Source organism: Siniperca chuatsi, linkage group LG6 (assembly GCF_020085105.1).
Source record: "Siniperca chuatsi isolate FFG_IHB_CAS linkage group LG6, ASM2008510v1, whole genome shotgun sequence".
NCBI lineage: Eukaryota > Metazoa > Chordata > Actinopteri > Centrarchiformes > Sinipercidae > Siniperca > Siniperca chuatsi.
The window spans coordinates 12,236,795-12,250,978 of record NC_058047.1 but is presented as its reverse complement, the minus strand read 5'-3'; the positions used below and the strand labels follow the sequence as shown (position 1 = coordinate 12,250,978).

The 14,184-nt window shown below is 40.6% G+C and overlaps 1 protein-coding gene across 24 annotated transcripts in view; it reads right to left on the bottom strand.

Moving 5' to 3' along the window:
• ptprsa (protein tyrosine phosphatase receptor type Sa) overlaps positions 1-14,184 on the bottom strand; it is a 229,772-nt gene that overhangs the window by 106,027 nt on the left and 109,561 nt on the right. For all 24 annotated transcript variants that reach the window (XM_044200931.1, XM_044200918.1, XM_044200921.1 and 21 more), the window contains 2 exons: positions 10,059-10,204; positions 7,316-7,457 (listed from right to left, as the gene is read on the bottom strand). In XM_044200931.1, the coding sequence (XP_044056866.1) occupies positions 7,316-7,457; positions 10,059-10,204 (288 nt within the window). The remainder of the gene's footprint in view (positions 1-7,315; positions 7,458-10,058; positions 10,205-14,184) is intronic.

The window sequence follows — 14,184 nt, the reverse complement described above, 5'->3', positions numbered from 1 at the left end:
CCTTTTTCCCTCCTTTTTACTCTACCCCAGTGTCTTACAGTATATTGGCTGTGGCCAGATGTCTAGGGTGGCCAGGGTCGCTCTACTCGAGCAGGAATTATATGAAATTGATGGCTAAAGTTCAGGAGCCAGCCACCCCTGGCAAGAGGCAAGCTCCTTCCACTTATCTCGCTCCATCAGCACCACCTCTTTTCTCTCTCCCTCTTCCTCCTTCATCTTTCTTGCTACCACTCAGCTTGTGTCCCCCTTCTTCATCCTCCAATCACACATGATGACTGCATTACAGGTTCAGAGGATCAAAGGATTCAGAGGCCATAAACTCTCATCTGAGTGAATTTCCTCTGGAGGGAACGTTTTCTACAAGAGAGAAAGACGGAGTGAGAAAGATAGAAGGCTGGCAATAGTCTGGCAGGCATACAAATGCCAATATGGAGGTATAAAGTGGGGAAGGGGGAGGAAAAGGTGAAAAGTGATAATAGATATCTTCCAAGATTGGAAAGGAAGCGCTGGAGTCATTGAAGGACAGCAAAGGGAATATTTCTGAGAAAAAAACACAAAAATTCTTAAGCCACCAATGAGATCAGCGGTATGAGGGCCATACACATGGTCAATATCCGCCTATTGATTTGTTGTTTGTGCCAAGTCTGCCCTCCAATACACACCAATAACACCAATAACAGCTAAAGAATCCCAACACAGCAAGGAGTAGCACCTCATAAGTATCATCACAGAACAAAACAAGAAATTTGAGGCATTCATAATCCTCCTAAAATGTAAGCGCCATAATAACAACCACAAAAAGAAAAAAAAAAAGTTAAATGTTGGTTAGTTATTGCGATCATGCACACAAAGGGAGAGCATATGGTTTACTACTTGCAAGAAAAAATCGCTTGCATTGACTAGCTGATTAACAGGTGCCTCATGCAAAACTGGGTTCACAGTGATCAGGGTATAGATCTTAACAGCACTAAACAAATGTATTATTTACTGGTGGAGACGATGAGTGCTGTGTGGGAATGAGAATTGACTTGTTTGTCAGGGACAATCTAGAGATAAGCAGTTGGCAAAAACAACAGAGACATAGCATTAGCTCAGTGTGGACTTCATCACATGAATCATAGTCGCATGAGGAACGTCAGGGTCTCAGGCTTCGTTAAGAGTCATGCCTTCTTTTTTCCACTCTTTATTTCAGCCATTTTGTGGACACTTTCATCCAATTGGCAACATTTTTAACAAGGCTGTCTCGGCTGGTAGACCAAAACAGAAACTTTGGAGGGTATACCAGCAGAACACATGCAGTCAAGATGCAAAAAAGGACTTCAATGTGGAAAAACTCAACTTTTCAGCAAAGACTTTGAATGCTTTTTGCAGCTTGTCTTCATTTGCTGTCCTAGTCTAGTAAGCCTTGGCTAATTGTCTTGAACTCACAAGTACAACAAAAGTATAAGATACATGAATTTTACTATTTCTTCTTCATCTATTTCTATTCCATTTCTCCGTCTACCTCTTTGCTTTTCTACTAACCTTCCTGCCACTCTTTTCTGCATTTTTTATCGTTTATCGTCCTATCGTTCTTGCTCTCTCTCTATAGGTGTATGAGACTAGTGGAAGCGGGCAAAGGTCACCTCAGAGGCAGGCGGGAAGGAAGAGGAAGAACAGCCAGATCTGTTGCTGATACTGCCAAGCTTATTCTTCATTGTCTCATTACAGGGCGGCCACTGCCTGCCAGCTCGCTCTCTTTCTTTCTCTTACTTGCCCCCTCCCAAACATGCATACTTAGGGAACTAGCTCTCTCTATCCCTCACACACACACACATACACACACCTGCTCATGTTTCAATGTGTACCTTGTTAATTTTTCATCCAGCCTGCCCGATGCCCTGGACTCACCCCTTCCTCTAAAATAAACACAATAAGCATTCAACCCTTCAAGACCAAAGCAGCACAACATTAGCACTACAAAGAGAAACGACTGAGCAAAAACTGACCACGAACACATCAATGCAAAAAAAAGTGTAAAAACAGAAAAACTTGCATCTGCAAAAAGTTTTAGGAGAGAGTTTTCATGTTTTTCTTTCCCTTTAACAATAATATATTTATATATAAGAAAATGTCATTTTAAGAGGTTACAAAAACCCAAAGGGTCATGAATGAACCCAAGGGGAATATTTCACAAACCTAAATGTGTATTTGTGCTGGTGCTTGTTAGATATGTACAGGGAATACTGATGAAATGAATAGCAAGGAGGAGTAATCTTCTCTATTTTTCTCTCTTCTTATCATCTGTCTTCTCTCAAACTGTCTCTTCCTCACTGTCTTAGCCTAGGCTCAGACTTATACAATCCGAACCAATTTTGAAACCGGATTGCATCACACACAATGAGAAATCTCACATTTTCTCAACACTGATTGCAAACATATGCACACTAAAAGCTTTGAAGATCAGAACAGTTCAAAACATAACCTAACGTAATGTGAGCCTAACATTATTAAATTTTTGTCTCCCCTTTTCTTTCCCTCTTCCTCCCTCCATCTTCGTCTTAGCATTGCTCATTATAGCTGAGGTTAGATCCAAGAATTATAAATTTAATACAGGTCAAACAACTTAATTTGCGTTGCCATTGTCTCTAAAACAGATGCCTGTGCAAGTAAACGCACCAACACACGTGCAGCGTTGTCTGGTTCTGGTTGCAACTGTTACAGCAATATTTTAATATCACTGATGTTACAACAAACAAATATTAAAAAATTATTTATTTTGAGGTGCACGTTTTGCTGTTTGCTGTCACAATTTCTTTATGTTAAAAAGTGGGGGTGTCACAATTCTTCAAATCCATGATTCAATTTAATTTTTTTTTTACTGCACTGACGACTAGGCCATTGTCAGTATGTGCAAAAGTTGGACGGTCTGACCACTTCCCTAGGGGTGTCCCCGAGTGTCTCGAAAAGTGCAGCTGCAGGCTACCGGTAAGCCACGCTATGTCTCTTTAAAGTGTTTTTTCTTCAGACGAGCGCGCAAGCAGGCGGCGGTGGGAAGAGAAAAAAACCTGGTAGAATCGCTGATCCTGCTTTTGATTTCTTTTGATTTTTGGTTGCCACTGGCCAAGCATTGGTTGCCAATTTCTCAGAATGGTTGCCAATGGCAATATGGCAACCGTTACTGTCAAGCCCTGGGTAAAATATCTGTGTCTATAAAGGACTCATTCGAGAAATGAGGGACTAAAAATCATCTGTCCAGTATATAGGATGCTCTTCAGTTCTGTGACATACTGCACATTTAGAATATTTTCTGTATGTGTTCCAGCCCACCCTGAAGAAATGTATCTGATATTTATTTTATTTTTCTGCAGTTTGTTTAAAATCTACTTTATAGTTAGCTGTATCACACATATACACACTTGTGATTACACACGACCCTCCACTTGTTGTTATCCAGTCAACAGGCTGCATTTTCTCTCTCACACACATTTAACCTGTTGAAATAGAGAAAAGATAGAGAGGAAACAGCCTAGAACATAATGGTAGAGATGTTGTGTGAGAGAGACAGAAAAAAGGTAGATGGAGAAGAGAAAGCAAAGGTGAAGGTAGGAAATAGAAGGCTTGGCCTGGAGCCACTACTGGTTGAAAGGTTGATTGGTCTCTGTCCCTTTAACTTCTACTCCAGTTCTCCTTCCCTCTTCCTGCCAAACCTTAGAACAAATCGCCCATAACAAGAAGCTTTCACCAGAGAAAGAAGAGGACAGGTTAGAGAGAAAAGAGAAAAAAACTCATAAATATATTAACGAAATCCGTGCAGTGGATGAAAACCAGGCTTGCAACTTGGCATACACAGAGAAAGCAAGATGATTGGAAAGGTTTGGGAGAGAGTAAGAGAGTGATGAGAGATAGAGAGGGGCACGTTCGATTGGTTCCACCTGGTTGGGAGTGGCAAAAGAAAATAAGCAGGACTGTGTTTGCACACACAGCTGCAAATAAAGGTCATGGCTAGGTCTGGTATGTTGCAACAACCACTCGTATAAGGCCAGGCCTGAGAACCGAACTGTGTGTATGTGTGTGTGTGTGTGTGTGTGTGTGTGTGTGTGTGTGTGTGTGTGTATGAGTAACATTAAATGTTACTTCACGAGAAAATCTGTAGCTCCATGGCTTCACCACTGAGGTTTAACTCAACCAACACGATTATTTCTGCCTCAAGAGCAGCTCTGCCTAACTGTGATCTGAACACCATCCAAACACACGGATAGACATATCATATTTACAACTTCTATAAGTCGAGTATCAGACCAAATCTCATCAATCACAGTTTTCGCTCCTTGGGATGCCTCAGGGGAGAATCTATTTGCAACAGTAATCACAGGGCTAAAGACTGCAGCAGTCTAAAATACAAGCACACACAGCAGAATAACTCCACATGATCTCCTTACAACAGCATGAGCTGACAGTATCCCAGTGGCAACTTTGCCTTCCTTTTGACAGTCTAAAACACTTGCCTGAAAAAACAGGCAAATCCTAAAAACTGAAGGAAAAAAACCCCAGAGCAAGCTGCAAGTTGTGTCACATCTCAAGAGTGTGCTTCATATGCTTGTCGGTCCCTCTCCAAGGACTCCCAGAGGACTGTGTGCAAGTCTTAGTGGAGCCAGATGGCCCCCATCTTAGGTATTCAGCTGAGGCAGTGGTACAACAGCCAAGGAGGTGTCACAGTTGATGCTAAACGCACCCTGCCATTGCCACCAACACACACACCAATACACATACATACAAACACAGAGACAACAGAAAAGAAGGTGGGGTTGTGTCATTGTCAGAGTACAGTATAAAAAAGAATATGGAGATGGGGTTTAAGTTTAGTGTGTCTGTCATATCTTTTGTCTGAATAAGTATCTGTTATTACTACAAGTATTTGCATGTTTCAGAATGTCGATATTCTGCTCTGTGTACATGTTTTTGTAGATGTAAGTTAGTGTATGTACAGTGTGTATTGGGAGTGGATGTGTGCATACACATTGCTGGTATGTGTGTGTATCTTTACCAATGCAGACAAGCATTGAAGTGTGTGTGTGTGTGTGTGGTGAACACTGTGCGGCTGTTAATTTCCTTTAAAACTCCAAACAGAGCCCACATGTTGTCATGGTAGATGGCTTTGCGCTAAGTTAGAAAAAGCTGGTGTACTGCATGCTGCTGTGTGTGCATATGTGCTGAACAGTGACTATGCATGTATTTATATGGGTATATGCGTGTGCCTGTCTATGTTGACTACTTTGAGTGAAGAATTTGTCTTGTTCTTACTCAAACTGCAAGTATTCATGATCATTTGTGTTCAGTGAGTTTCATGACAATTTGTTAGCAAGCATTACATTGATGTATAAGCCATGCATTGTTTAAATGTATGTTTTACTATTTGTTTAAGGAGCGTGTGATCATGCAGCTGTATTTTCTTGCAAATGTGTGCCACGGCTTTCCGGCCAAGTCACCCATCTTGGTGACCCATTTTCTGCCTCTCCAAATCCCAGACCACAACCTCTGTGTTTACTGTGGATGTGTCCCTTGTGCCTTGTCCCATATCCCATAATCCTTTGCCCCTGTTCCAAGAACCCATGTTTGCCTATTGTCCTCCTCACCTGTTCTACATTGCAAATCGTCCTCAACACCCCCTACTGTCTCCCTTCATCTTAGGCCAACTTTTCTCATTTTTTTTCTATTTGTTCCTCTGGTTTGCTCCACTTCCACCTCTACTTGTATTATCTCCCTACATTCAACCTCATTCTTTTTCTCACTTTCTACCCATTTTCACTTCACCCTGAACACCTTTCTCCATCCTCACATTTCTGGGTTTTCTGTGAATTAAATTATATCTTTCTTCTCTCATATTCTCCATTTTTCCTCCCTATATCTTTTCCTGTCTCCTTCGTAACACTGACGGGTTAATGCAGGGGGCCCGACCTCATTAAAGATGGAAAACAGAGAGAAGATACTGCTCTACTCGTTTGCCGCTCATCTTGCACCTTCACCCCCATCATCACACACTCATCCCTCCTTCAGTGCTGGGTCTGCCTGGGAAGGAGAGCTGCTGTCTTCAGCTGGGCTCTAGAGGAAACCTTGGTGTGTTAAATTCCAATAACTTTAAATTTTCCTCGCTAACAATAACTAACCCAGGATGCTGGCCCAAGCTTCCAACCCCCCTCTGCCTGTGGATCTGACAGCCAGGAAGGCCTAGCTTGTATGCTGGCCAGCCAGCAATAGCTCAGCTTCATCCAGCCCTAGAAACATGGCAGATGGCGGCAGGAGAGAACAGAAGAGAAGATATTGGCTATGTGTGTCTATGTAAGTGAGGCAGAAAGAGACAGGTAGAATGAGAGAAGAAAACAGGAGTGTGTGACCACATGCTTGCTTGCCCATGATACCGTCCTCAATGACCTCTAAGCTAGAGCTAAACAAATGCTATAATATCTGAAACTAAACTAGCACCTATAGCAGCCAATCAAGGTCTACAAAGTTCAGCTATCACTGATGTACATTATATATTTATTTTACAACTATTTATGTGTGAGAGTGTGTCTGACACATCTGTCTGCCACTGTGCACTGACTGTGTGTGGGTGACCAATCAGTCTTTTTCATTCAGGTATCCTATGGGTTTTCATCACGGCAAATAGAGGTTCAGCTATTACATGAATGGACAGTTGATTATTTCCATCAAATTAATGGATTCTTGATAAACAGCCTTCACACAGTGTCCATCTGTTGTAAGTGAACATGAGTTTATTTTAGGCTGTACCTCCACATTTTCACATATATTAATATGGCTTCTCCAGTGATGTTTCATGCAACAATACTGATTTAGCTTATATAGTTATCAGGAAATTAAACAATAAAACATCAAATAAAAATCATATATGTTGTAAAGTAAAAGTCTGTATGAAATTTGGATAAAAGGGAGTATAATCATGTAAAATAAAATCCACAATCAATGTACAGTCATATACAAAGTAAACTACTATTGTACATTACAACAAACATAATTCTAAAAGATTGTTTTATATATGAGGCAGCAAACAAATATTTGTAACAAAGGCAGAACAACCCAGCTGAACAGCTTTTACAGCTAAAGCCAAAATGGCTTACCAGACAAATAATAAAGCACTAACTACAGAAATTCCAAACAAAAAGACTTCAAGTACAACCCTCACTCACTGTCAAGTGCAGTACAAAAACTCCAAGGCAAGATGTCATCATAAAAAACCTGAGAAGCTCACAGATGTCCACTTTAATGATTTATTTTGTAGTTATTCCTCTGCACAGTTTCACAATGCAGGACTCACCTCGGATGATGGACAGCTTGGCATTGACAGTGATCTCGCCCTCGATGTTCTCGGCAACGCATTCATAGATGTTCTCATCACGTGGCGCTCGGAGAGGCTGGATTCTGAGTACGGCGCCGGCACCCTCGTCAAACTCAATGGTCTGTATGGTATAGAGTAAATTATAGGGTTAGGTTAGAGAGACATGGGATTCCAACAGCAGTAGTACCAGTTTTGAACTTGAGAATTAGCATAGAGCACAGAACAAACAATTTTCTTGGCGATACAAGGATGAGTTTGGTGTCAGTGTTCCCCATTGTTTCGTATGTAACTAAGAAGTCAGTTTCTCAAAATTAATCCTAAACATGTCCCAAACCAAAGACATGTGGAAGTGAGTTACAACAAGATATCCTTGGTTGTGTCAAGTTTTTATTCTTTTATAGCCTTGGTCCTTATAAATACAGAATTATAAGGTAGCACACTCTCTCTACCTCTCTACACGTACACTCACCCATATCTTTGTGTGTGATGTGCTTGCCTTTTTCGTGTTTTCATCTTGTTGATTTTATCTGTAATTATGCCCTTTGTTCTCTGTAAAGCCCTTTGTTTTGAACCTTGTTGAAAGCGTGTCTTAAAAACAAATCAGACTACACTCAGAACGCAACATGTGCCGAGAATACTGAGTAGAAGAAAGCTGTAGTTATAATAACAACGACTCATTTACAAAAATTATTACATTTAAGAGCTTTATAAACATTAACACTCTTTATATTTGAATTATCAAGATATTCTTTATGTGCCAGAATCAGAAATGATGAAGGCTACTCACAGTAACTACATAATGTATTTTCTATTAATTCTACAATATAATTCAATTCAATTTTATTTATATAGCGCCAATTCATAACAGAAGTTATCTCATTGCGCTTTTCCTATAGAGCAGGTCTAGACTGTACTCTTTATAATATTAATTACAGAAACCCAACAAATCCCACCATCAGCAAGCATTTGGCGACAGTGGCAAGAAAAAGCTTCCTTTTAACAGGCAGAAACCTTGGACAGAACCAGACTCAATAGCGGGCTGTGTGTTAGGTTTTGAGAGAGAGAGAGAGAGAGAGAGAGAGAGAGAGAGAGAGAGAGAGAGAGAGAGAGAGAGAGAGAGAGAGAGAGGAGGAGGGGTTTGGGGGAAGGGGATATGGTTGGGGAGGCACAATAACTTTAGTTTTTACCTTTAATTTAGCCACTCAATCAAAATCCATGTTTATAGTGTCCTCATTACAAACAGTAGAAATACTTTAATAACGACATTTTAAATGTGTCTTTATTTTAAAATGTGATGCCAGCGGGTGTAGCTGACATTGGGCAGTTTTGACATAAAGGCCACGGGTTTGATCTCCCTGTAAACCACATCAACAGCCATGTATCCTGCAGCAAGAAGCAGAACCTCAAAACTGAAGTTAATGACTGGAATTTAAATGGTGGCATTTCTGAACCAATTACCCCTTGCTTTTAATATAGTCAGTCATTTCCCAAGCTAATCTCTTTTGCTCTAATTTTGGATGGATGAAGTGTTAGAGAAGATGGTCAGCCTGCCATGTCAGTCTCACGGCAAACCTACTCTTCCAATATCAATCGTCCCTCAGAGGAGCTTACACCATTTCAACGAAGGGTTCACTGCTGAGATCTCTGAGCAAAGCATGACTTTGAGATATAAGTACAAGTCTTCAGCAGCCCTGCTGCTCCACTGCTGCACATCTCAGGGCTGAGACGCTAATTAGACTAAAAACACTGCAGAGCACGGCATCATGATCGATATCAAAGCAGCTGTCTAGAGGGCAGAATAGAAAAAAACATAACTAACTACTTCAAAAACCCTGTACAAATGTTTTATTTCATGCTAAATGGAGGAAAAGAAGCGTCCGTTCTGGCGGGCTCCTTCACGCCCTTGGCTTTGTTTCCCATTCAGCATGCAGAAGAAGAGAATGTACAAACACAACTTGTCTTTTGTTTTGTCCTCCGTTGAGATGCTGCTTTTCCCCATTGATGTTGTTGTCATTTTTTGCTTTTTGCCCCCTCCCCTGTGGTTGTCTTCGTGCTGCAGCGTGTGCATGTCTATGTCTGTGCACTGCCGCCGTTGTTAACGAAAGCAACTTTTTAATTAAGAGACACTGAGCATCAATCAAGACTTTTAGAGATGCCATCTGGGACGCCTGCCGAGAACTTAACAACAAACATCATGAATAACACACAGACAGACAGATTCACACAGACAGGGCTGTATGGAAAAATACTCTCAGCACTGGAAACAAGAATGTGACAACAGCAGAGTCAGTCAAGTGCAGAGAGGACAGAGTGGGAGGAATGGGAGGCCTCTTCATTGCATTACTGGGTGACTGTAGCTAATGGTGGACCTGCACATTGCTCAGAGGTTAGAGAAGCTAGTCCATGAAAAGATTGGTAGATGTTGTTCAGAACTATTTGTGAAAACTGTAGGTGAAGAAAGCTAACCAAAACACCCCTTTCAAAAAGATTGTGTGGGAACCCAACTGCAATAGAAGAATGTGCTTGTAATGTGAAAGTGATGCACGGCAGTGCTGGAAAAGAGCATGTGTGAGTGAAGGTTAAAAAGAGTGGAATGTGGGGATTGGCATCATTTGAGCTTCATGCTTTAACTGACTTTGCTTGATAAACTGTATGATACGTGTTAATAGTAGCTTAGGATCATAAAATGGTACCGCAGTGAGCAGCAGGGACATTGACTCACCTCTATACGCTGGGAGTTGACCTTCTTGCCTTTCTTGTTCCAACTAACCCTTGGCTTGGGATCGCCGGTCGCCTGGCACACAAAGGAGACCACGCCCCCTGAGACGCCAATCTGGTCGACGGGAACTTTAGTGAACCGTGGTTGTGCTAGGGAGTGAGGAAGACAAAGGAGGACGGACAGAGAGAGAGAGAGAGAGAGAGAGAGAGAGAGAAAGAAAGAAAGAAAGAAAGACGTCAGCACAAGGCACAAGACGGATGTTGCGCCACTGGAGCTAACTCAGTTCCTTTCAAGGTAGCATTAAAGTTGTGATTAAGTGTGATTATATTTCTTAAAAAGGACAGACCACCAAATGCCTATTTACACACACACCGACACACGTACGACTGTAGTGTCACACAAACCCACACTAGCCTCTTCTTGCAACCCCTTGTGTATCTTATTCTCACTCTGTGTCACACACCCACACACACTGTTCTGCAGGAGAGAGAAGTCTTGGATAAGTAAGGGAGATGGCCAGAGTTTTGGAGAGACACAAAATACATAGCTAGACAGACAGAAAGGATAAACACTTTAACACAATGTCAAATTAAAACAAACTCTTTTATTGATCCCAGAGGGGAAACTTTTTTGTTAGAGTTTCCCCTCGGGGATCAATAAAGTATTTCTGATTCTGATTGAGAATGTTGTCATGGCCCAGTGGTTAAAGAGGCCTCCATGTCACAAAAAAGCAGCAGGTTCAATGGCCAAATCCCAAGTGTCCCACAGTTAGGACACAAGAAGATAAGGCAGTAAAAGAGTTTTTTGTTTAAATTTGACATTGTGTTAAAGTGTTTAAAAGTGAGACTCCTTTTCCTGTTTAATAGAGTATAGCATCAATAAAGCCACAATCAGTGGTTCAATTCTCACTTCGACCACACATACTAAAATTGTATGCGCTCATGGAACTGAGACCCTTTGGTTGAACTGTCCATCAAAAGTTAGTCATTTTAGTGCTGGGATTTTTCGCTCATGCCTTGGTTGCAGTAGGTTCAAGACAACAAGCCTGAGAGAGAGAGAGAGAGAGAGAGAGAGAGAGAGAGAGAGAGAGAGAGAGAGAGAGAGAGAGAGAGAGAGAGAGAGAGAGAGTGTCCTGGGGAACTCGTTAAATCTGAATCATACAGATATGTGGGGATGATCAAACAGCCAGCGCATAACGTCAAATTAATAATTAAGGGACCATGGGCCGACACCAGTCTCCAGGCACTGCTAAACACATATGAAGGAGAGTTCCTGCATTCATTATCAGGCAAAGAAAGACAGAGTGGGTATTTTAGAGAGAACGAGGCAAGGAGAAATAGCATAGGACAAGGGAAAGGAAAAAGAGACGGATGAGTGTACTGCTTCAGGAAAACAGAGGCACCACATACAAAGTTCATCTCACCGCCTCCAACTAACTACCCAAATATTTCTGATGCAAATATTACACCAAGATACACAAACTGGCTTGACTAGTGGTTGGTGGCTAGTTAATCTCAAAAGCAGTTTTCACAATTTCTCCATCCAGCTGGATTTTTTCAAGTACAACAGGCTCACTAAAGGATGAGTGGTTATACACATCATAACAAAAACCAAAATGTGTTCCTGCCCCGCTTACCAGTGTGAGACACACTTAACCTCGATTTTACAAGCTTAGATGTCTGTGAATGCAAGATTATTGCTGAAAGCCAGCATATGTGCTCATTATGCCGTCCATGGTCAATGAAGATAAAAAATGCTTTCAACTAAAAAATACTGCTGCTGTAATATCATGTTTGCTTTTTTCAGACTGTAGTCAGCTGCCAGAGTTGCTCACCTGCAGATGAGCAGAGCTACTCTTTACTCTCTTGTCTCCTTTTTGCCCTTTTATTCTTGGGTAATTTGGAACATATGTAGCTTAAGTGGTAGAACATGGCACTAACTACACTCCCAGAATTAAGGGTGTAATTCCCACTGTGCACACAATATTGTAAGACTTGAATTAAGGTTCCAACTTCATGGCATATGTGAATAAAATTGTTATATGATAAAACATGACAGGCTGTGAGTGTTAGACATTGACAGACAACAACATGCTGAGCTAAATAAATCTGCCAAAAGGCAGGGATGAATCTCTTCCACTTTTAAAATAAGTATTAAAAGGGCTTTGTGGCTAGCAATCATTTTAATGTTGGAAATATTGATTCATGGCCTTCTGATGGTCAAATGAAAGTGCATTGATTGTTGCATTCTTCAAAAGATTTCTTAGCCCTCTTTAAATCTTACTCTAAATCTGTTAAAATAACCCCTGGTGAAGTCACATTCCCTAATGCACTGGAAAGGTTTCATAACAGAATGCAACCTGACAGTCCCCTGTTAATATCTCATCCTATTAGTTAGTACTGTAATGTAAGCAAATATTTAAGAAACCCAGTTTTTTAAAAACTGTAAATTAAGGTCTAAAGACAACTAACAACTACAGTTGCATTGCATATTATTATAATTTTGAGTGGGTGACATTGCAAATGGGAAATTATTATAATTATTTTTTTTAAATATGTAGTGGCAGTAATTGGAGAGGCTGCTCTTAGTGTGTTAATCCTGCATCCACAAATCTTGCATTTACATGGTAGACAATTCCATTTTCTACACAGACCTCAAATGTTGTTTAATGCACTGTTGTAACTTTTAAAATGTGAACATCAGAAATTTTGATCTTCCAAAAAAAGTCCTCTCTGGGAAAAGGCAAAACTGGAGCATTAGCTGAAGAGGTGTACCTGTTGCATATGTGTTTTTAAATACATCATTACGACATGAATGATTAACAAATCCAACCTTAAAATAAGATTATACATGTAAAATATTACCCACTAAATCAAAGATAGTCTAAAATAAATCACTACTGTATATTTCACAGCTGTATATATTATGAATTTTGTGGGATGATATGAGCACTGCAGCTATTCTCAAAGAGCAGTCCTACTTTATTTGTCTGGTACATAGAATGATCCCTTTTGGCATTATACACTCTCAATTTCCATTCTGAAACTACACAGCACAGCTTTACACAACGCAGCTCCTATGCATTTGACCTCCCCTTACAATGTGCCCTCTGTCAAGACAGAAGAAGGATTTACACAGAGCAGGCCTTTGGCAGTGTTTCTGCTGAAGTCCAGCGCTCTTTGATTAGTTTTCCCCTGTACCATTTGACATTTCCACCCAGTCGCCTTCTCTATCTCCTTCTCTCGTGCTTCATATGCTAACATCTACCTATAGTACACGATTCTTCATTCATTCTGCCTGAATGCATTTTGAAAATTATGGCCGTAAACTGAAACCCTCCACTGTCTGTTGTATGTCCTGCACTGTCCCCTTGAACTATATATGACGTCCTGTGATCTCTGTACCATATGTTTGCAGCAGATATTCATGACACCGTACACTGTGCACTGATCACATACAGTGTCAAGTACAAGTCTGATTTTTAAGACCCAAATCCACACTGAGGCTCTTGTCTAAAGCAACATTCAATAACCATGAAAGGAAAAGTGTAAAAGTCTTTGTATATTTTCACAATGACATATTCTTTTGAAAATGGAGAAATGTCTGTCTCCATGTCTGGAGAAAAGATGGTAAAGTAAAATACAGTTGTCTAACATGGCCACCAACCAAGCTGTGAGGCAGCACTTACAGCTGGACAAAAGCAGAGGCAATGCTAGAAATGGGGAGGATGGTCTGCTAAAGGAGAGACAGTAACAGGTTGTGTGTGAGAGATAATATCCTTTTCATATAGGAGACGCACCTATTAAGATGGCCTACAGGATGCATATTTAGCCCACATTTGACACATTCATATGCGACTGCTGTCATATGTTAATCTCCGGCAGTCACTTTTCACACAGATGTGCATCTTAAAGCAAAGTTCCATATAGACATTATTGCAAGCCACAGAATTACACATAATTATATTACATAAGTACTAAATAAAGTTTAGACAGGTTTCACTTTCAGCTCTACTGCATCCCTCTGTCACACTTGACTACTTACTGTATGTGCTCTTGGCTCTATTTTAGACTATTTAAATAGAATATTTACTATTGTTTGAACGTCATCAGCATTATTTAACTTCCAA